The sequence below is a fragment of the Camelina sativa genome, chromosome 7, assembly GCF_000633955.1.
Source record: "Camelina sativa cultivar DH55 chromosome 7, Cs, whole genome shotgun sequence".
Classification (NCBI taxonomy): domain Eukaryota; kingdom Viridiplantae; phylum Streptophyta; class Magnoliopsida; order Brassicales; family Brassicaceae; genus Camelina; species Camelina sativa.
This window is the reverse complement of record NC_025691.1, coordinates 3346385-3368290: the sequence shown is the minus strand read 5'-3', so window position 1 is coordinate 3368290 and position 21906 is coordinate 3346385. Positions and strand designations below refer to the sequence as shown.

The 21906-nt window shown below is 33.9% G+C and overlaps 4 protein-coding genes across 4 annotated transcripts; all 4 read left to right on the top strand.

Annotated features, from left to right (window-relative positions):
- LOC104700135 lies at window positions 8900-9860 on the top strand. The gene is made up of 2 exons (XM_010415603.2): window positions 8900-9256; window positions 9527-9860. Exons 1-2 carry the CDS (start codon window positions 8978-8980, stop codon window positions 9746-9748), a joined length of 501 nt encoding a protein of 166 aa, XP_010413905.1. The 5' UTR covers window positions 8900-8977; the 3' UTR covers window positions 9749-9860.
- Window positions 10512-11663, top strand: LOC104704238 (putative F-box protein At2g33190). Its single transcript, XM_010420357.1, has one exon. It carries the CDS (start codon window positions 10512-10514, stop codon window positions 11661-11663), a length of 1152 nt encoding a protein of 383 aa, XP_010418659.1.
- On the top strand, window positions 11909-13308 carry LOC104700133 (putative F-box protein At2g33200). The gene has a single exon (XM_010415602.2). It carries the CDS (start codon window positions 11948-11950, stop codon window positions 13112-13114), a length of 1167 nt encoding a protein of 388 aa, XP_010413904.1. The 5' UTR covers window positions 11909-11947; the 3' UTR covers window positions 13115-13308.
- On the top strand, window positions 14044-15240 carry LOC104704237 (putative F-box protein At2g33200). Its single transcript, XM_010420356.1, has one exon. The coding sequence runs from the start codon at window positions 14044-14046 to the stop codon at window positions 15238-15240; it is 1197 nt and encodes a 398-aa protein (XP_010418658.1).

The window sequence follows — 21906 nt, the reverse complement described above, 5'->3', positions numbered from 1 at the left end:
CAAGCTCTATGAACATCAATCTCCTTGATGAGGTAAAAAGAAAAGCGCATAAGTTACCTCAAGCTTTTGTGGATTCTGTTGAAAATTTGGATGTCTCTGGTTTACTGGTCAGCCATTGGATTTTTCATTAGTCGGATTTGTGGATTCAATCTGCAGCATTAATCAACCAAGACAATACACTAAAAAGAAAAATCTTAGTTCCCAACAAAAATTTTGACTCAATAAAACAATTTTTTTTTCGACTCACTCTCAAAAACAACCAAATAGTTAGTAACTGCCTCCCCCAGACTTAAACAACATTGTCCCCAGTGTTATCAAGTAAGAGATTGGCGAAGAAAAATAAACAAAAACGAATAAGTATTGAAATTGTGAACAAAAACGTGTTACCAATCCGGATGTTCTGTGTCGACCGATGTTGATGGTGTGTCGGTCAATGCACTCTGCAGATGCAGAGAGTTCGAACATTACTCCTGAGTTAGCTGCGATTAATTTGTTTTTCTCATTTCTTGGATGTTAGCACTGCTAAGAATCACTCAAACACAAGATTAAACGCAACATGATAGATAGAGGTTCATAATTCAATACAAATTCAAACTGACTCAAAGCAAGAATAAAAATGACTCAATGACTCAATTTAAGTGGAAAGAAAACCTAAGAGTGGGTTACCTCCCACTAAGCGTTTGTTTTCAGTCATTAGCTTAACTGTGTCGGTTCTCCATTAAAATTAAAATTAGTTAGGTGATATTTGACGTTATAAAATGTTAGGCAAAAATGAGAAGATAAGCACTAGGAAGGTAGCTACTCTCCACGCTACATTGGTCACGCTTCTCTTACTCTTCTCCTTCTCTCTTTTTCGCTTAATATATTATAAAACCAAAATATTCGGTTTCTTTTCAATTGAATTGGCCACTTCAACAAGTTAGGATTAGACTATTTTGATGTTAAATCATTTGCTTTTCCTAACAAAATCTTAGCACCAAAACTTTTATATCATTATATATCGGTTGAGATATGAACTATCTATGAAAACGTATACTTATCAAAAGAAGACTTTTAATAGGACCCGTGATGGTAGAAGAAACTCATGGCAATTGATATTATTAGCAATCAATTAAATATAGCACACAATACAAAATGTCCTTATAGTTTCTATATTATAACATTTGCATAAACAAATTAAAATTGTTGTTTGGTGTTAGTTTATTAAATTACTCGATGCTAACATGAGTCCGGCTCTCGGTAACATATATGTAGAAGTCCGGCTCTCGGTAACATGAGTCAACTTTATTCTCGTGAACCTAAACAAGAAAACGCGTCCTATTTTTACAAGATCGAGTGAATTTTTCTTTTTATATTTTTGAAAAATTTGTTTTGTAGAATAACTCTTATACGTAAATAAAATTTGTCTTTGAAAACGCGTTCGATTTGTGGGTTTAAAGTTTTATAAATTAAATTAAATTTAATAAAAATATATTAAAATTTGTTGTATGTTATTTATAATTTTTTTTTTATAATACACTGATTTATATCCATTTACAAATCTTTTATGTATATTACTATTAAAAGTGTATTTTTTATACATAAATATATTATATGTTACAAATATATTATTTATCACCACCTAGAAAATGTCTATATGAACACATTAAGCCAACTATTTTACTTTCACTTATGCATAGTTTTTTAATTAATAAAATTGTTGGCTCAAAAAATATTTTGAATAAAAAATATAATACACAATATATTAATCAGTGATGTATCATCACAATAATGTATGCCCACCATGGAGAAAACCTCGGCTCCGCCCTCATCTCTTATGGAGAGAACCTTGCATCCAACCTCCTCCACTATGGAGAGAACCTTGCGTCCAACCTCCTCCACATTCCTCCCTTGGGGAGATAACCTTGTGTTCAACCTTCTCCACCATATAGAGAACCTCGGCTCTGCCCTCCTCCTATGTGGAGAGAACATGTTCACTTCTTTTTGCTATCTCAAAATGGCTTGCTCCGACAACCAATGAAAGTAAAAACATTTTTCTAACGTCATAAAATCTTTTGATAGTAACTAATGTTAAATTTCCCAATGTATTAGTGAAGTAAAAGTAAAATAGTTGGCTTAATGTATATATATATATATATATATATATATATATATATATATATATATATTACATATAATATACTAAATAAAGGTAACAATTATGTTAATTTGGCGTCGTTGTAGTATAGTGGTAAGTATTCCCGCCTGTCACGTGGGTGACCCGGGTTCGATCCCCGGCAACGGCGCCAAATTGATGTAGTACTTTTCTATCAATTAAATTATCGAACCTCAGTTTGCAATGATCAACACACTAGGAATACACATTAATGCTTAATCTAAACTAATACAGGAATTGGTTTCTTGTAACAATCTTAACTAACAAACTGATTCAAAAAAAGAAAACTAAACAAATTCAAGCAATGCAAACTCAAAACAAACAAGGACACAGCTAAGAACATACTTTAAATCAAGATTAAACAAGTGAACCTTGGGCAAGGTTAATGACTTGGGAGATAGCTAATCAATCCTAGATGTCTAAGCAACAATCAAGAACAATCCTATGGCTAAGAACACTTATTGAAATCAATCCATTTCCATGATAGAGATCTTATGCCAATCAAGTGATAATCAACAATTTCCAAAGGTAATCACAAGGTAAGCATGCATTATAAACAAGTCTAAATACCACTAAGCACCCTAATCATTAATTTTCATTGGCTAGGAATGCAAAGCTCTTGAATAGTTTGGTTCAGGAATTTCATCAAACACCTTATGGGGATGGAAATCCTAATGTCTAGATTCAAGCATTATCAAGCCTATCTAGCATTATTAACACTAAACAAGATAGGAATCACATAAATAAACCCCTAGACATCAAAGATCAATCATCTATCTCCCTAATCTATCAAGCCCAAAGTTCTAAAGGATCTACTCACTCATAGTTATGATCACACAAAGGAATGGGTTTGATCTTTGTGAAACCATAATTAGAGATTGTAGATTAGAGAATATAAAAGAGGAACTTGATATTAAAAACTTAGAAGTACTCAATCATCCAACAAACCAAGAGTAAGAAAGTTTAAGAACCCTAAAAGCTGCTAAACAAGAGATAAACAAAAGCTAAGCAAAAGATAAGTCTCCCCTTAATAGGGTTAATGTATTTATAGGAAAATAGAAGGGAACCCGGTCAACCCAAAACAGGCCGGGTCAAACCCGGGACAAAGCTAAAACAAGTGTGGACTAAGATGGTTGCGGGATGGTCTTGGCCGATTGGCGAGGCCGCTTGGCTCCATCAGCCATGACGTGGCCGATGGTGGTGGCCGCTAGTAGCTCCTGTCCGTGGCGTGGAGAGTTCAATCGGCCGACTCTTGGCTGATGGCCTTGACCGATGGCTTCAATCGGCCATCACTTGGCCGCTGCTCTTGGTCGCTGGTGTCTCCTTTTCGTGGTCCAAGTGAGTTCAATCGGTTGGCTTTTGGCCGATGGTGGTGCTCGATGGTCTCCCACGGCCATGGTTTGGCCGATGGTCTTGGCCGCTGGTGGCTCCTGTCTTCACTCTGGCTGTATATACGTTCACTCAAACAGGTATAACTCTTTACACGCACATCTGATTGGCCTGCAATCACCTCCATTGCAAAGCTTACTCAATTTTCAATAACTTAGATGAAGAACTCTGGAGCCAAATCCCAAGGAAAGGTCCCCCAAACTTATATTTTGCTAATCCTCTAGCAAAAACCAAGTGGAAAACAAGAGAGAGAGGTTTAAAAATGGGACTCAGAACCTAAGAGCATGAGACAAAGGATTCAAACCACAGTCCTTAAATGTAATTCAATGGTGCTAGGATCAATCAAATTCCTTACAAATATTTTTCTATGCTTATCACAATGCACCACTCTAGTTCACCTTCTATCTATTGGTAAAGACTTGCAATCCTATTGAACAACTCTTTCACATTCATTAAAGTGTTTGGTGTGATATTGTAAATGGAAAATAAATCAAGCTCAATTGGTTTAAGGGAAAGGCTTTTTTTTTATAAAAAGGTGGTTGGCAATGATATTTTTGGGTGGTTTACTCTCAAACAAAGAGCAATGCTAGAAAGTTATGAAACCAATCTAAGACTGAGAATAATTTGGGCATACAAAGCTTAGCTCTTGATGTTCTACCCATCTAGAAGCTTTTCTACCCTTTTTCTCATCCTTCTTTTCTTTCTTTCTAACCCATAAACTCAACTTGATTCAACTTATACCCCTTCTCTTCTTTACTTATTGTCTTTTAAACTTTTGAATATCTCTAAGGCTTCACTTTAAACATAAGCTCCTATTTTTTGTTTAACTTCTTTTGAAACTTCTTTTGATGAACCATTCTTATTAGACTATGCTTTAGCATTCTCTTTTTTTTTTATGAAACTTTTCTAGGAGACATCAGCTAGACTTTTCTTTCTCTTTTTCTTCTTAAGAGACTTAGAGCTTTTAACCAAACTTAACAATAGAGATAAATCTTTTCTTTTCTTTTGACCAAGTAATTCTTTCTTTTCTCCCCCCCTTAATCTCTCTTGTTTCCGAACCTTTACCCAAATCAAAATTCTAACCACCTATTTCTTTCAAAACCAGTCCTATTAGCTAGTTCTAAAGATTCCAAACCTAGCTAAAACAAGAGCCAGTTCTTTGTCATTCTCAATACTCTCAAGGTTTCACAACCTATAACATTATCAACAAGGAGGCCTCACTCAACAAATCAACAGAAGGCTTGAAAGAAAAGGTTGGGGTTCAAAGGTATGGCAAGAGATTGAGTTAAACAAAATAGAGTGGCCAATAGAGATAGTTAACCCAAATGAAAGTTCCATGGGCTAGCATTCATAGTCTATATGCAAGATAATTTAAAGATCAAATTAAAGTCCAAATAATATAGAGATGCAGCAATGATCAAGCAAGCTTTACACTAGAAGAAAATGCTTTCAAGAGACACAATGCTTTAAGCAAGCACCAATAAACTATAAATGAGGGCTGTGGTTCAATCCTAAGACTCTACTATTACAAGGTAGCTTCATTATCATCCCAAATGCAAATGCATACTAAATGCTTTTTGATTCAATCCTAAAGACAATAATGAATATGCAAAACTACATGCATTTGAAAATTATGTTTGCAAAAAAAAGAAGGGTTTATGACCAACCAATCAAGGTTGAGAAATTAGAAGAAAATTAATTTTGCATATTTATAGAAACAATAGAAAATTATAAGCACGATAATATATGAATCCCAAATAATTCAAAGATGAAAATATAAATTAAATAAAACAATCTAAAAATACTACAATAATTTTAAATTACAGTATGAGGAAAAGAAGATGCATATATTAATCTTTTTTTGGGGTCAACTTATTAATCTTACCTATTCCCAACTGAAAAAGGAGAAAGTAGGAGAAAAATTTGGTTTAAAAAATAAGAAAAATTTATCTTCCCATTAAAAAAAATCCCAATTAAAATAAAGTTGAAAGCAGTATTTTTGAATAAATTATGTAAATAAGATTTATGTTTATATAGAAGTGAGTATTTATAAAATTTAGAATTAATAATTAACTGTATATTTTCCTTAATCCCTTTTTCTATATTTTTTTGTAGAATTAATAACTTAAAATTAAAAATAAGTAAATAATATTATAATTTCAAATTTATGAAATATATATATATATATATATATAAAATCTCCTTATAGTTATTTAAAAAAACTTTGTATTTTTTATAAATTCTCTAATTTTTTATAATTATCTTTTTACATTATTCATATTTATTAAAACAAAATATTTTTCTTTTGTTGTAATCAAATTCTTCCTATTAAATATTAACTTTTACACATGTCAAAATCTGAGATTGATAACTTGACACATGTCAAAATCTTGTTAATGGCTAACTTTCAAAACCCAATTTTATATAATAAAATAACTTGTTACGGAATCATATGTTTTAAGCATTAAAGTAATAAAATTAGTCACACATAACTACATAAGCATCAATCCCAAGAGTAACACTTTAAATGTTATCGAATCTCAAGCAAAAAAACTCATTAAACAAAAGGAAAAAAACCTTAAAAATATCTCGTTTATTTTTTATTTGGAAGTTTAATACCTCATATTATTTTATTAGAATAAAAATACTTCATTTAATTATTGTTGGACAAAAAATACTTAATCTTTGTATTATTAGTAGATTCATACCTCTGACTTAACATCCGTTAACGGGTGTGACGGAATTATTAAACGATGTTAAAAGTTTTAATTAAATTCTTACTAGATATATATATTATATATTTAGTAATAATACGAGTAATATTAGCGTGGTCCCGTGGTAATGGTTGGTTTTCACCTCACACCATTTGCGGGTTCGATCCACATAAAAAACAGATTTTTTTTGGGTTTTATCTCTCGTGTCTTGCCTTGACTCAGATCATCACCGTTGGAGATCGTGCTACTTTATCCATTTCAATGGGAGGTAAATCAGAGCCGGCGAAATCGGAATTCATGGCGACGACGACGATGAGTCTAGTTCTGATCAACAATAGTTTATTCCCTTTCTAATCCCTAAAATTGAAGACGAAGCAGCAAGAGATCTTGCTCCGTATGTATCTCGATCCTTGATCTCGTCTACATCTTAGCCTTCATAGCACGTCTCTTTAGTGTTCTCCGATACGAATCCATGATCCACGAATTTGATCCGTATTTCAACTACCGTACCACTCTTTTCCTCACCAAGAAAGGCTTCTACAAGTTTTGGAATTGGTTCGATTGTGAGAGTTGGTACCCTCTTGGTCGAATCATCGGTGGTACGCTTTATCCTGGTCTCATGGTCACTGCCGCTTTAATCTATTGGGCATTGCGGTTTCTCCGATTCTTCGTTCATATCTGTGAGGCTTGTGTGTTGACGGCTCCGTTCTTCGCGTCGAGAGAGACGAGAGTCAAAAAAAAAAATTGTTTTTGATGTGGATCGAACCCGCATATGGTGTGAGGTTAAACTCAACCATTACCACGAGACCACACTAACATAACACATATTATTACTAAATATATAATATATATCTACTAAGATTTTAACTAAAACTTTTATTACCGTCTAATAATTCCGTCACACCAATTAACGGATGTTAAGTCAGAGATATGAATCTACTAATAATACAAAGATTAAGTAATTTTTATCTAATAATAATTAAATGAAGTATTTTTATTCCAATAAAATTACATGAAGTATTAAACTTTCAAATAAAAAATAAATGAAATATTTTTAAGGTTTTTTCCCTTGAACAAAACTTGTTTACACTACAATCCAACGATTACGCAGCGCTGTATTTAAATAGGAATATAATACAAAAATAATAACAATATCATGATATTAAAAACTGACAATAATTTATGTTAAATGTTAGTTAGAATTTAGAAGAAACAATATATATGATTAATCAAGTTATTGGGAGTTATCTTAGAACATTTGTAGTCGAAGTTGCTCAGAAGCTCTTGCAGATTAGATCTGCCAAGCTTTGACTCAACAGGCGTCAATAAGTTAAGGTTTTAATTGTTTTATTTTATACAATACATTTTCTAAGAGCGGATCGCCCACTTGTTTATCTTATTATATTTCATAATACACACATATATATATATAAAACAAGTAGTGGTTTTCTAGTAAACGTAAGAAAAACTTGTATAAAATTGTTGAGATATGATGTATGTAATCAACACGAATCTTAGGTATACAATATATAATCCATCATATTCGCTCTCTCCCACGTACATTTGATGTTTTGGGATATATTTTTGTCCTATAAAAATTAATGTTTTGTAAACTTCAAAAAGTAATCATTGAAAATATTTAAAATTTTGAATTGTTATTGGTTTAAAATTAAATAATATCTCTTTAGTCAAAAAAAAATATATTTAAACTCAATAATCATTGTTTTCTTAAAATGTATAAAAAATTCTAAACATCAATTTTTTAATGGACAAAAGAAATATAAATTATTATTATGGTTGCACAAAAATAAATAAATAAAATAAAATAAAATATTATCATTGGAAAGAACGATTATTATAGCTATAGATCATAAATAAACGGATATGCATTTCTCTCTTTGATTGTATTCGAAAAATATATAATGGTTGATCCATGCATGATACATATATACCATGAATTGTGCATTATTTTGATACAAATTCAGAAATTCTTGTTAGCTTGCTCCATTCTTTATTTACAAAGAGCAAAGTCATTCGCAGTGTAAGCAAGACGAATTGATGATGAAAGACGGACGAATATATAATGTACGTACGTATATACTAATATACATAATTAAACATATACGAATTCACACGTTTCATGTATACACGTACATACGTATTCGTACGTCTCTCTGTAAGACCCACAAGCGTGTGAAACGATTTATATGGTGGATAATGTAACCCCACACATGTCCATGTCACCTCAAATCCCATTTTCCACTATGCCATTTGTAACCATGTGACTTGTCAAATACTCTTATCATTCAATGACACTGTATTTTGTTGTATCTGTATAGTAGAGATCTTTTTTTTCTTTTTTCTTTTGGAATGATATCTAGTAGAGATCGTTTTCACCATTCGTTATTTCTCTTCTCGGTTCTGTATTACATGTCTTGTGTCTTGTGACTTGTGACTTTGTGTGAGAGGGATGACCAAACAAAAAGAAATGTAATTTATCAAAAACTAAAAGCTGTAAAATGATTGCATGCCCTTATGGGCTTTTAACAATTACTGAGAAGCCCATGCTATTTCGTAGTCCTTAAGCCCATGTATTTATAAATTTCGACTGAAGTAAAAACGAACGGTGAGGTTTCGCCACGTCACCATCAACATTATCAGAAACCACATAAGTCCTTTACTAGTTTTAGGCAGATTTTTTGCGGTACTGAGAGTGGCCATGGGACTGGTGTCTCTTCCGATCAACCACCGTACGGCTTCGCCGGATTTTTCACCACACAAAACCGTGAATTCAGTATCTCACTGCATCGGACTTGCTCTACGGTTCAGAAATGTTAGTATGAGAAAGCCTGTGTATTTGGGATTGGTCTTATCGGAGAAATCAAGAGCAAGAACACTAACGACGGCGGAAGCAGTTTCCGGCGGCGGAGTTTCGCTTCCTCCACTGGATTTGACGGAGGAGAATATCCATCTGGTACTATCCGAAGCTCGCATCGAGGTAAATTCGCTTTTTTTTTTCTAACCGTTTTTACCCAATTCTAGATTGGTATGGTTCAGAACCGGTATTCAATTAAACCGACTTGCACCAACCTTTCTGGTTTGGTTTACTTCCTGCTTGGGAAAAAACAGAGCATTGTTGTTGCTTGTAGAGGAAGTGATCTTAGTTTTTTGGGTTTTAACAGAACTAAACTAAGGATTTGTACCCTATGTCAAGTTCCGGATTTATGAATCTTTGATCGAGAATAATGTTTTGGTTTACGTACGGCAGCTTGCACAACTGTTCGACTCATCGGTTGGGATAACGGGACAAGTAGAGTTAGTGGAACTAGACGGACCATTCGTGAAGATAAGTTTAAGGGGCAAGTTTTGGCACACACGTGCAATGGTTCTAGCTCGAATTGGGAACTACATGAAACAGAGGATCCCTGAGATTTTGGAGGTTGAGATTGAAGATGAGAAGCAACTCGATGATAGTCCTGCGAATTTCTAAAACTTTTTTTCCATCTCTTCTTTGCTTAATGTGACTTGATGATGCTTATGAGTTGTTGAAAGTAACTCTGTGTGAGTAATCTAAAAATCGATTTGTAGCATAGTATTCATCGTTTCTATAAGCCTAATAGACTAACCTAGCAACATTATTATTTTTTAATAACTATTATACATTTGAAATTTACGACAAAATTGAATATTAAAAACATAATTTGATTTTGTCCAAAAAAAAAAACATAATTTGATTATGATGGATAGGAGATTAAAAATCTACAATTGTATACGATGGGAACCTCTGGTGTCATAAGGGGATGAGTCTTGGATTATGGATCTTGGTGTGACTATACCAGCTGCAGTTAATGGCACCAAGCCAAACTCGATTTATTACTCTAGTAACAAGTATGTTTATCGTGGCCATGTTCCTACTCGATCGTTGGTGATTCAAAACGATTTCAATTGTCCAAATTTTGGTTCCGTGAGGTTGTTTTTTCCTAGCTAGTCTATAGACTATAGTAGTTTTGAATGGTAGTAGAACTACAGCTCCAAATTTGATTCCATTGTGTTGCTTAGATTGGTTATTTATTTATTTTAATAATAAAATCGTTTTTATCAATTTTTTCTTTTTTTTAGTATTGGTTTGGTTTGTTCGGATATGACCGGAATATCGGAACTGATGATTCGTTTTATTCATACGAGGAAAAAACAAAAACAAAAACCCCTAAAATGTAATTAGTCGCACGCCTCCAGAAAATGCAATACGAAAAATGTCTAGAGATGATAATGGTTGGTCAAAGCTTTATCCTGATCTTTTGCGACCGATCTTCGAAAGCTTAAGTTGCTTAGATTTTCATCGAGCAAGAACAGTTTGCTCAAACTGGTATGCCGTATCTCAGACATGTCCTCTGTATCCATGGAGAATCGTATTCCGAGGTAAGAACTCTGTCTTGTTTGATCCATTACAAGACAAGATCTACACAAAAAATCTTCTTGGAATCGACTTATTCAAAATCCATTGTCTTGCTAGTTACGGGAATTGGATACTAATCGTAGATCCTAGTCTAGATTTTCATCTTTTGAACGTGTTTACTCGCGAGGGGATCAAACTCCCTTCATTAGAATCATCGCTTCGTGGTGATCGTCCTTTTAGATTCATACGAAAGGACGAGTTTGGAATTGGATACTTCCTTGAGCTCTACGGCACCAAGTTTCTCTTGACATGGAACGATTTTAGGTTTGAAAAACCGGCTATTCTGTGGGTAAGCGGGAGGACTGGAGATTACGTCGTTGCTTGGACTATCAAACAGTTCTATATCGTCTCATACAAGAAAATAGGAAATGATGATGATGATGCTGAAGATAAGCGATGGAGTATCACATGTACACAGTGTGAGGATATGGCTTATAAAGATAACAAGCTTTATGTGTATACCTTTGATCATTATATCAACATTCTTGATTTTTCTGGAGATTGCCCTAAAGAAACCAAGGAAGTAAACCCTTATCTTAGTCATCCTTTTCGCTTCGTAGATACGATCTATAAGTTGAGACTTGCGGTCACAAGAGAAGGAGAGGTTCTAATCGTTCTGAGTTTAGAAGGGTTAGATGATAGAAAGTTTAGCATCTTCAAGCTGAATCTTGAGATTGGCGATTGGGAAAGAGTAGAGTCTTTGGGAGATGAAATGTTGATATTTGGTCATGGGGTCACAATAAGAGCACCGGTCAAGGATATTAGTGGCGGAGGACTCAAGAGTGATTCAATCTGTTTCCTTGATGATGACTATTTGTTTGATAACACAATGAAGAGACAACCAGTTTACGGTGTGTTCGATCTTGCCACAAGTACAATCACATGGCATACAGGATTAGAAGATCTGTCTTCCAAAATTTGCTGGTTTGTTCCAGGATATGCTAATTAGTCTTCATATGCTTTCGTAAGAAACTCACTTCCTCAGTCTCTGATTTCGGTTTTATCAAGTATTTGATTGTAACATGCTTAAATAAGATTTCACTTGATACCGTATGATATAAGTGACCTAATACGCTTGTTTTAGTTCGTGGGCTTTATTCGTCCAATATGGGCTTAGCCCCATTAAACGTTTCCTTTGGTTTAGAAACCCTAAACCCATTTAATCGTCGTCTCTCGATACATAACATTGTACTCTGTTTTTGTGTGAGTCGGAATGATCTGAAAGAGACGACAATGTCGCGATCGAGAACTTGTTACGATTGGTCCAAGCTCTGTCACGATCTTTTGCGATCGATACTAGAAAGACTACACTACAAGGACTATCACCGAGCGAGAACCGTTTGCTCAAACTGGTACACAGTTTCCACAACTTGTAAGCGACCTCTGTATCCATGGCGAGTCGTCTTCAACGAGAACTCTGCTTTACTTTTCGATCCGGGAGAAGAACAAACACACGAAATCCAACATCCAGGAGCCGAGTTTTCAGAAAGGTATGTACTTTCTAGCTGCAGCAATTGGTTCTTGATGGTTGATTCTGGTTTAGGGTTCTATCTTGTAAACGTGTTCACTCGTGAAAGAATCGATCTCCCATCGATGGAGTCATCGATTCTGGGGAAAGAGAGAGTGGATAAAGAAGTTGAGTGGAAACATTACATCGAGCGTACGGACTTGGTCTCTTCCAAGAAACAGGCTTGTCTTTGGATAAATGAGAGAACAGGGGATTACGTTGTAGCTTGGAGTGTCAAACAACATTACTTGTTCACATACAAGAGAGGAGATGATTCATGGTCTAATCTCCAAGGCGCAAAGTGTGTTTCTATGGTGTTTGATAAGGAGTACAAGCTTTATGTGTATACTGCTGATAACAGCATCAAGATTTTTGATTTATCTGGTGATTTGCCTGAGGAGATTGTGGAAATGAATCCGTATCGTAACCATCTGTTTAGCTTTCGCTCTGTTTCCAAACGTGGGGAACACATTTGGAAGCAGAGAGTAGCGGTTACGAACTCTGGAGAAGTTTTGATGATCGTGAGCTTGAAAGGGTTAGGAGATAAACTTTTGTTTTACATCTATAAGATGAATTTGGGGAGTTGTAAATGGGAAAGAGTAGATTCTCTTGGTGGTGAGATGTTGATATTTAGTCATGGGGTCACAGTAAGAGCACCTATCAAGGATATTAATGGTTTGGGAATCAAGGGTGATTCAATCTGTTTACGGGATGGTGATCTTTGGCCAGTTGGTTTTTATTTTGATATTATGCAACTAGAACCTAATTGCGGTGTGTTCGATCTTGCCACAAGTGCAATCACAAGGCCTAAATCATTAGATGTTTCATTCGTGAAGAGTTTCTGGTTTGTTCCAGGATATGCTTTAAGGAGATTGGTTTCTCATTTGGTCTAAGTCTTGATTCAGAGGGATTCAGCAGCTGAAGCAGAGCCAACTTGCCAAGTTGTTTGTTTTGGCTACTTTTTTTTTCTTTGGATTTGTTCGAGTATTGTGATGGTTGTAAGCTTTATTTTGCGGATGAAGCTTTTATGGTTATCTTTATTTTGCGGATTAATACAATGTTTTCTAGGGAATTGTGGTTTAATGAATCTTTTGGTTGATAAAAGTTCTTATATAAATCTTACAACTGATCCCCTCTCAAATGCGTGTATGGAACAGAACTATCACAATTGCTTTTCAAAACTTAAAAACTTTCAAAATTAGTGTACTCTTCACGTTTGGTTATTGAAAGAGGGACATCGAAGAGGGAGAAGTGATTAAAAATCTGGAGATGTTATGGGGCCATTCATAATTCAGGATGGTACAAGAAAGGGAAGTTTTTGTTTCGAATCTTTAAGATGGATCTTGAGAGTAGGAGGAAGTGGAAAAGAGTAGATTCTCTTGGAAAAAATGATATGGTTGGTTACCTTTGGTCTGGAGACACACAAAGAACATATATCAATGGTGGTTCCATCTTTTTTTTTTTGTTGAAGATGATTTTTGGCCAGGTCAAAAGGAATGCGATGTGTTCAATCTTGCGACAAGTACAATCACGTTGGCTAAACCAGTAGGTCATAGTCTTTTGGAGGTGACTCGGCGATGGTTTTTTTTGCTAGACTATTTTTATTTATTATTTTTGTTGCAAAATTAAAATTCCAATCCCACCAAACATACAGTTAATTATAAAAATATTTTATTCCGCTTGACAATAGAAAAAGTAAATTAGTAACTACCAAAAAACAAATATATAGAAAAAGTAAATTATTAGCATAAATAAAAAGGTAGGCTTAACCTAACTTGGTAGACGAGGAACCTAAGAGTTAGAGAATCAGAGAGAAGAAGAGATGACATCTCCAGGAGACGTCGACTGGTCGGAGATGTGTTCCGATACCATGCAATTGATTTTCGAAAGCTTAAGCTGTTCAGATTTTCATCGAGCAAGAACCGTTTGTTCAAAGTGGTACTCTGCTTCGAAATCATGCGTTGCAGCATCATGGAATAGGTATCCATGGCTGATACGTTTCCCGGAAAAATATTCCGTCTCGAAACCTTTCAATGATCTGTTCACTAAGTTGTCTGACACAAACTCTTGTAAGCTGTTAGATCCTCGAGAAGGAAAGACTTACAGGAAAAGATGTCTCGGAGACATATTGTCCGAGAGCCGTTGCCTCGCGAGTTACGGTATCTGGATACTGATGATGAATCCGAGTCTCGATTTCTACGTCTTGAACGTGTTTACCTGCGAGAGAATCGATCTTCCGCCTCTATCACTCCGAGGTGAAGTGAGATTCCAAAGAAAAGACGTTGGTGGGTTATTCCTCGAACACTCTTGGTTAGATCGTGAGACGATCATCAACAGGTATATCGAGACGGCTGTTTTGTGGATCGATGAGAAAACGAAAGATTTTGTCGTTAGTTGGATTTACAATGCTCAGTACTTGTTCTCATACAAGAAAGGAGATGATTCTTGGTGGCACCTTGAAGGAACAAAGTGTTTACATATGGCTTACAAGGACCAAAAGCTCTGTGTTTATACTTCTGATCATCACATCAAGATTCTTGATTACGCTGGTGATACCCCGGTAGAGATCATCGAAGAAAACCCTTATTTGAATCATCCGTTTAACTATGATCCGAAACCGTGGGAATTCATTTGGAAGAGGAGATTAGCGATCACGACTTCAGGAGATGTTCTAATCATTCTGAGCTTAAAAGGATTCCTTGAGTACGAAGAGAAACGTTTGTTCTACATCTTTAAGATGAATCTACAAGGCAAGGAATGGGAACGAGTAGATTCTCTGGGCAATGAGATATTGGTTTTTGGTGATGGGATCACATTGGCAGTAGCATCAGGTAAAGAAGAGATTCGTGGAGGAGACATCTATTTCGTTCCTGATGATGTTTGGCCGCCTCAGGCCAACCTTCAAAATAGTACCGGTGCTTTTGATCTTGCAACAACCAATATAGGATGGACTCTACCTCTACCTTATTGTTACATTTCCAGCATTCGCTTTCGCTGGATTGTTCCAGGGATCTTATAAGAATGTATCAACCGCGGTTTCTTTTTAGTTTCCAATTTTATTTCTATTTATTTATTTCATTACTCTTTGATGTCTTGCTTACATACATCCACAACTTTAATTAGTTAAGCAGAGTTTTCAAGAATCATAGTATCTATGTGAATTTTGCATCTCTTCAATCTAGTTGAAGTAGTCAAGAATCGTTTATTTTGTTCTGACTTCACCAGAGGTGGATTATGTTCTTATTGGAATTGTATTATGAAAGTACTTGCTAAGCAAAACTTTTAAAGAACGTAAATTCAAAAATTTGAGCAAGGTTGACTTCATCTATCTATCTGCTGACTTATGGTGTTGTTGGCTGATCAGGGTTGTTCATGAACTCTAGGCTGCTGTCTCACAATAGGAGTAATCAACTTCAACTTCCAAACTGTGTATTCAAATCCATAAAAACCCCAAAATCAATATTAAAAAATGAAAAATGATTGTCAGCTACTTGAAGTATAAGCCAACACATGGCCACACTCCTGCGGCAAATCATTCATCTACTAACCTAAGCCATGTGCTTGTCTACCAAAACATCAGTTCTAGTCATAAAATATTGTAGTCATAAAACACAAGGATATTTTGATCAACATTTGAAAATAGAAAGTTACAAAGAGAACAAAAAATATTGCATTGTAGTATCTCTCTATTTCGGACCAATTTGTGATGGTCCATGGAGTTGATTATTCTTTCTCACGTTAAGTCGAGATTGCTCATGACCGAGTTTCAACCACTCACGTTTATGCTATACACCTTAGATATCACAATTATACCATAGACTATATAGTATATGCGTGTATCAGGATTATTTTGAGTTTGGCTTAAAAAATTATGGGATCGAAACAAAAAAAACGGTGTTAATATAGTTGATAGAGGTCCCAAAGGACAATTCTTGGGTGAACAAATCTTAATTAAGAAAATAAATTATGTAGATTCATCAATTTTAAAATTATTAATTTAAATATTATATTACATTTTTAATTATTACATCTAAACCCTAACATTTTATAAACTCAAACCGACATATGATTTTGTTTAATTGTAAAATCTAAACCCTAACCACTCTTTTATAAACCCAAACCGACATATAATTTTGTTTAATAGTAAAAATCTAAACCCTAAATATTCTTGTATAAACCCAAACCGACATATAATTTTGTTTAGTTGTAAAATCTAAATCCTAAACACTCTTTTGTAGACCCAAACCGACATATAGTTTCATTTAATTGTAAAATTTAAACCCTAACCACTTTTTTGTAAACCCAAACCGATATATAATTTTGTTTAATTATAAAATCTAAATCGTAACCATTCTTTATAAACCTAAACCGATATAAAAATTTTAAAATTACAAATTTAAACCTTTTTTTTTTGGCAAACAAATTACAAATTTAAACTATAATCCTCTTTTATAACCCAAACCAACATAATTTCCTTAATAAAAGATTTACATAATTTGTTTCCTTAATTTATATTATCTTTTTATTTTGATTTTGATTTTTTTTTAATATGATATGACATGACATATTGTTGTATTCTGATTGGTTAATTAAGAGAGGGTGAATGATAGTTGTTCACCCCTAGAGTGAACCCAGGAAATAACTTACAAACAATACACGTTTCAAAAGAAGGACAATTCTTGGATTCACTCCTAGGGGTGAACATTTCTTATTCACCCCCTCTTACTTAAAGAAACAAATTATTGATTAAGGAAACAAATTCTGTATATCAATTAATTTTCAAATTATTAATTCTAAACATTATATTATAGTTTTAAATTATAACATCTAAACCCAAATCACTCTTTTTATAAACCGAAATTAAAATTTAAACCCTAACCACTATTTTATAAACTCAAACCGACATATAATTTTGCTTAATTTTAAAATATAAACCCTAACCACTCTTTGTAAAGCCAAACCGACATATAATTTTGCTTAATTTTAAAATCTAAACCCTAACCACTCTTTTGTAAACCCAAACCGACATATAATTTTTCTTAATTTTAAAATCTAAACCCTAACCACTCTTTTGTAAACCCAAACCGACATATAATTTTGCTTAATTTTAAAATCTAAACCCTAACCACTCTTTTGTAAACCCAAACCGACATATAATTTTGCTTAATTTTAAAATCTAAACTCTAACCACTCTTTTGTAAACCCAAACCGACATATAATTTTTCTTAATTTTAAAATCTAAACCCTAACCACTCTTTTATAAACCCAAACCGAAATTTAATTTCGTTTAATTGTAAAATCTAAACCCTAAACTCTAACCACTTTTTTGTAAATCCAAACCGACATATAATTTCATTTAATTATAAAATATATCCCCGAAACTCTAACCACTCTTTTGTAAACCCAAAACGACATATAATTTTGTTTAATTGTAACAACTAAACCCTAACCACTATTTTGTAAACCAAAATCGTCATATGATTTCGTTTAATTGTAAAATCTAAACTCTACTTTATAAATCTAAACCAACATCATTTCATTAATAAAAAATCTACAGAATTGGTTTTCTTAACTTGTTTTGTCTTTTTTTTTTTTTTAATTTTGATTTATTTTATAAATATGATATAACATGAGAGTTTGTTGTATTTTGATTGGTTAATTAAGAGAGGGTAAATAATAGTAGTTCACCCCTAGAGGTGAACCCAAGAATTTTTCTCAAAGGAATTCTCCTCATATTTGATTTCCATACAATTAAAGATGTTTAAACACAAGGAAAAAAAGAACTTCAAAAGAACTTATAAACCGATTGTTCTCATCAATTCAGTGATAACAATATCATCATCAAATACGTTTTATTTAAAAGAGAGAATTACCCATGATAACCCACTTTTATTAATGATTAGCCATGGTAACCTCATTTTATTTTTATTGTTAGACTAACTTACTTTTTGTGTAATAGTAGTTTTCATAACACCAAAACTATCCTTTGTCTTTTTCTTTCTAAAATAAAAATGTCAAATGATTTTCTTCGTAAAATTATTAAATTAAAATCTAATTTCTAATTATTTATGGAAATATATTAATTGTTTAAGATCTAATTTGGTATTAACATGAGTCAAAGAAACTTTCTTCATTCTCCATGTGCTCGCCGCTTCAAAACGTGAAACATCCTTCTCTTGTTCTCCATATACAGCAAATTCAATCACTACCAACGTAAGATCTCTTACTCCATCTCTTATGCCTTTTTCTTTATTGACTAATTTTAGTTGTTAAGTTAATTGGATTTTTGGGCTGGGTTATTTTTAATTATAAAATCCTATTCTCTGATTTCATTTCTAGAATTCTCTGATTTCGTTTCTATAATTCTCTGTTCTAGTTTAGATTAAAACTTCTATTAAACAATTCAATGCTCTGTTATCTGTTCTTATTTTCTGTTCAAGGGTATTTTACTTCTAGAATGACAAACTCTATCATGCTTTTTTCCTTATTGACTAGTTTTAGTTGTTCAAGTTAATTGGATTTCTGGACTGGGTTATTGTTAATTATTAACCTCTATCCTCCGATTTCGTTTATAGAATCCTCTATTCTTGTTTAGATTAAAACTTCTATTAAACAATTGAATTCTCTGTTTTCTGTTTTCTGTTCTTGGGGGTTTTACTTCTTTTACTTCTAGAATGACAAACTCGATCCAGCTAAATTCTTACACTTTTATCTATGGATATATTCTATTCTACTTTTCACTTTATCTGATTATTTATTAATTTTATGGATGTTTTACAGGATGGAGGCACAAACAAACATCAATTTAGGATTTCCTTTGCGTTTGTTTTCACTTGGTTATGAACCAAAACCCAAGAAAAGCATCAATTATCACAGTAAAACTGACTTTTTGGAAGATGTGGAAAGTGCAGTTGGAAAAGAAGTGTGGAACAACATCCGTGAATCTCCTCTTGGAGTCATCGTACGGTTTGTTGATAATAAATTCACATGGTCTTCTAAGGTTGTTGAATATCTTCTTGCGAAACAACTTGTATGCAAGAAAAAATATGAGATTTGGTGTTTGTTTGGTGATAAACCAGCTCGATTCTCTTTGTCGGAGTTCGAAGAGATCACAGCTTTGGATTGTGCACCTTTTCCAGATGATTGCGAGGTTGACGTAGAAGCTAAACTGCATAAAGAATTGTGGAAAAAGTTGAAAATCAAAGGAAAGACGAATCCCTGCAAAAATGATTTGAGAAGAGTGTGTGAAGATGTTGCTACTTGGTCAGATGACGACGACAAAACTCGGTTTGCATACTTATCTATTGCATATGTGATTTTAGGCTATGATGATAAGAAGCGGCTTAGTTCTCCAATTAGCTCAGATGGTTTTTGATTTGCCCAAGTTCAAAAAATATCCCTGGGGTACAATGGTTTTCAAACAGCTTATTGAGTCTGTGAAACGAATCGATTATAACGCGCAATCATACACGATACATGGATTTACACAAGCGCTTCAAATATGGGCTTACATAATTGTTCCTGGTCTCGGAACAAAGATTGGTCGCCCATCACATGTTGATGGCCCTCCCCTTCTAAAGTTCAAAGGTACAAAGGGGAAAAGTAACATTGATATCCATACCATTGTAGTTAATGATGAGGTATGTATATTGTTACTTGTGTTTTACAATTGTCTTGATTTAATCTATCATAGCTTGAGACAAATTTTATTATTGGTTCTGATTTAATTTGTCTCATCTTGAGAAACATTAATATGTGTTTTACTTCGAATTGCAGAATAATATCAAAAAAGTTATAGTCAAACATTTAACTTCTGCTGTTTGGGAGGATGTTGTTGTTGACAAGGAAATTGATGCTCTTCTTGAAGCCATATGCAAAGAAGGAAGTTTGCAAACTGTTACTTGGGTGGAAGATGGTTCGACCGATTTACAATTGGAAGAGAACATAAAGGAAGAATTATGTGGAAAGGCTGAAGAGGAAAACAGATCAGACGATGATACAAAGATATCATTGAAACGTAAAAGAGAGGTGGATACAATGTCTATGAAGAAGACATTGGATTCAAGAGCATCAATTATTTCTAGTGAATCTGTTGAAACATTACAGTTGAGGATCGACCAACAAACAAAAAAGATTGAGGTGCTTGAGGCTCAATTAGAGGCTATGAAAAACCAGCAACAAATCATTGAATTGATGCGCTTAAGAGTTGATCTTCTCGAGAAAGAAATAACATTGTTAAGTGAGAAGTTAAAGACTAATGAGGTAAGTCATAGTAATAAGAATCTTGTTTTGATATATTTTTCTGTTCTTTAATATGAAAATTTTAACACCGCGTAGGTGTTATTTTTCATGGATTACTATTTAATATTTAATTTCATGGTTCTTGTATATGTAGGTTTTAAAAGAATACAAGCTAAGAGATTTTAGCGACGATGAAGAAACTCACGTGGGTGAAATGCATGCTAACTTAGATGTACTAAATGGTACAAGACAAAAAGTGGTCAATTCAGATGAAGAGAGTATAGTGGATGGACGAGACCCAAAAAAAAACTGCAACGAGCAGCCGCAACAATCTTCTCCGGTAAAGATATTTCAACCCACTACTTCTAATATAGAGACATTTAAACAGATGAAAATCGGTAAGACAATCAAAATCATGGAAACGAACCATGATACTAAAATTGTGCGAGAGAAGAGTAAAAGGGAGACGAAGCTGGGGCCGTCTCTACTAACACCATATCGAGGTACGCAACCTGCTGTAGGTATCACAAAAACAGAAAACCAGTCAATGGCAATTGTTGGACATGGATATGATCCATTTGCACTCGTGGATGATCAAAAAGTTAAAGTTTTAGACGATTGGTTACGATTGGACAAGTATGTTGTTTATCTATGTGACTGTCATGTTACTAATGTAGTGATTCTTTTGCATTTGTTTTAATAAGTAAACGTTTGTTACCTTGTAGTGAATACCCTATTGGCTCCCAGCAAAGTGGCGTGGAGTTTTTTCATCTTCTGCGAACTCCTCAAAAGTGGCTAAATGAAGAGGTTATTATTGCATTCAATAATAACGTGTTTCAGTTTTTTCCAAGTATATTATGCTTTCTTATGATAATCTATTATGTCCTTTTTTTAACAGCATATTAACAGTGGCATGAACTTGTTGCGATTAAGATTAATGAAGAATCCAGAAGTGTTTAGAAGTGAAGGATTGCTTTTACAGATGCTTATTTCACAACAATTTGGTCCAAAAGTTACAAGGATTTTCTAGAGTCAAAAGCACTTCCNAGATATTTCAACCCACTACTTCTAATATAGAGACATTTAAACAGATGAAAATCGGTAAGACAATCAAAATCATGGAAACGAACCATGATACTAAAATTGTGCGAGAGAAGAGTAAAAGGGAGACGAAGCTGGGGCCGTCTCTACTAACACCATATCGAGGTACGCAACCTGCTGTAGGTATCACAAAAACAGAAAACCAGTCAATGGCAATTGTTGGACATGGATATGATCCATTTGCACTCGTGGATGATCAAAAAGTTAAAGTTTTAGACGATTGGTTACGATTGGACAAGTATGTTGTTTATCTATGTGACTGTCATGTTACTAATGTAGTGATTCTTTTGCATTTGTTTTAATAAGTAAACGTTTGTTACCTTGTAGTGAATACCCTATTGGC

Excerpts from the sequence above, each read along its gene's own strand:
- LOC104704238 (XM_010420357.1), top strand. The coding sequence starts at position 10,512 with ATGTCTAGAGATGATAATGGTTGGTCAAAGCTTTATCCTGATCTTTTG.
- LOC104700135 (XM_010415603.2), top strand. The coding sequence starts at position 8,978 with ATGGGACTGGTGTCTCTTCCGATCAACCACCGTACGGCTTCGCCGGAT. Across the intron at positions 9,257-9,526 it reads TATCCGAAGCTCGCATCGAG|CTTGCACAACTGTTCGACTC; the intron begins GTAAATTCGCTT and ends TACGTACGGCAG.
- LOC104700133 (XM_010415602.2), top strand. The coding sequence starts at position 11,948 with ATGTCGCGATCGAGAACTTGTTACGATTGGTCCAAGCTCTGTCACGAT.
- LOC104704237 (XM_010420356.1), top strand. The coding sequence starts at position 14,044 with ATGACATCTCCAGGAGACGTCGACTGGTCGGAGATGTGTTCCGATACC.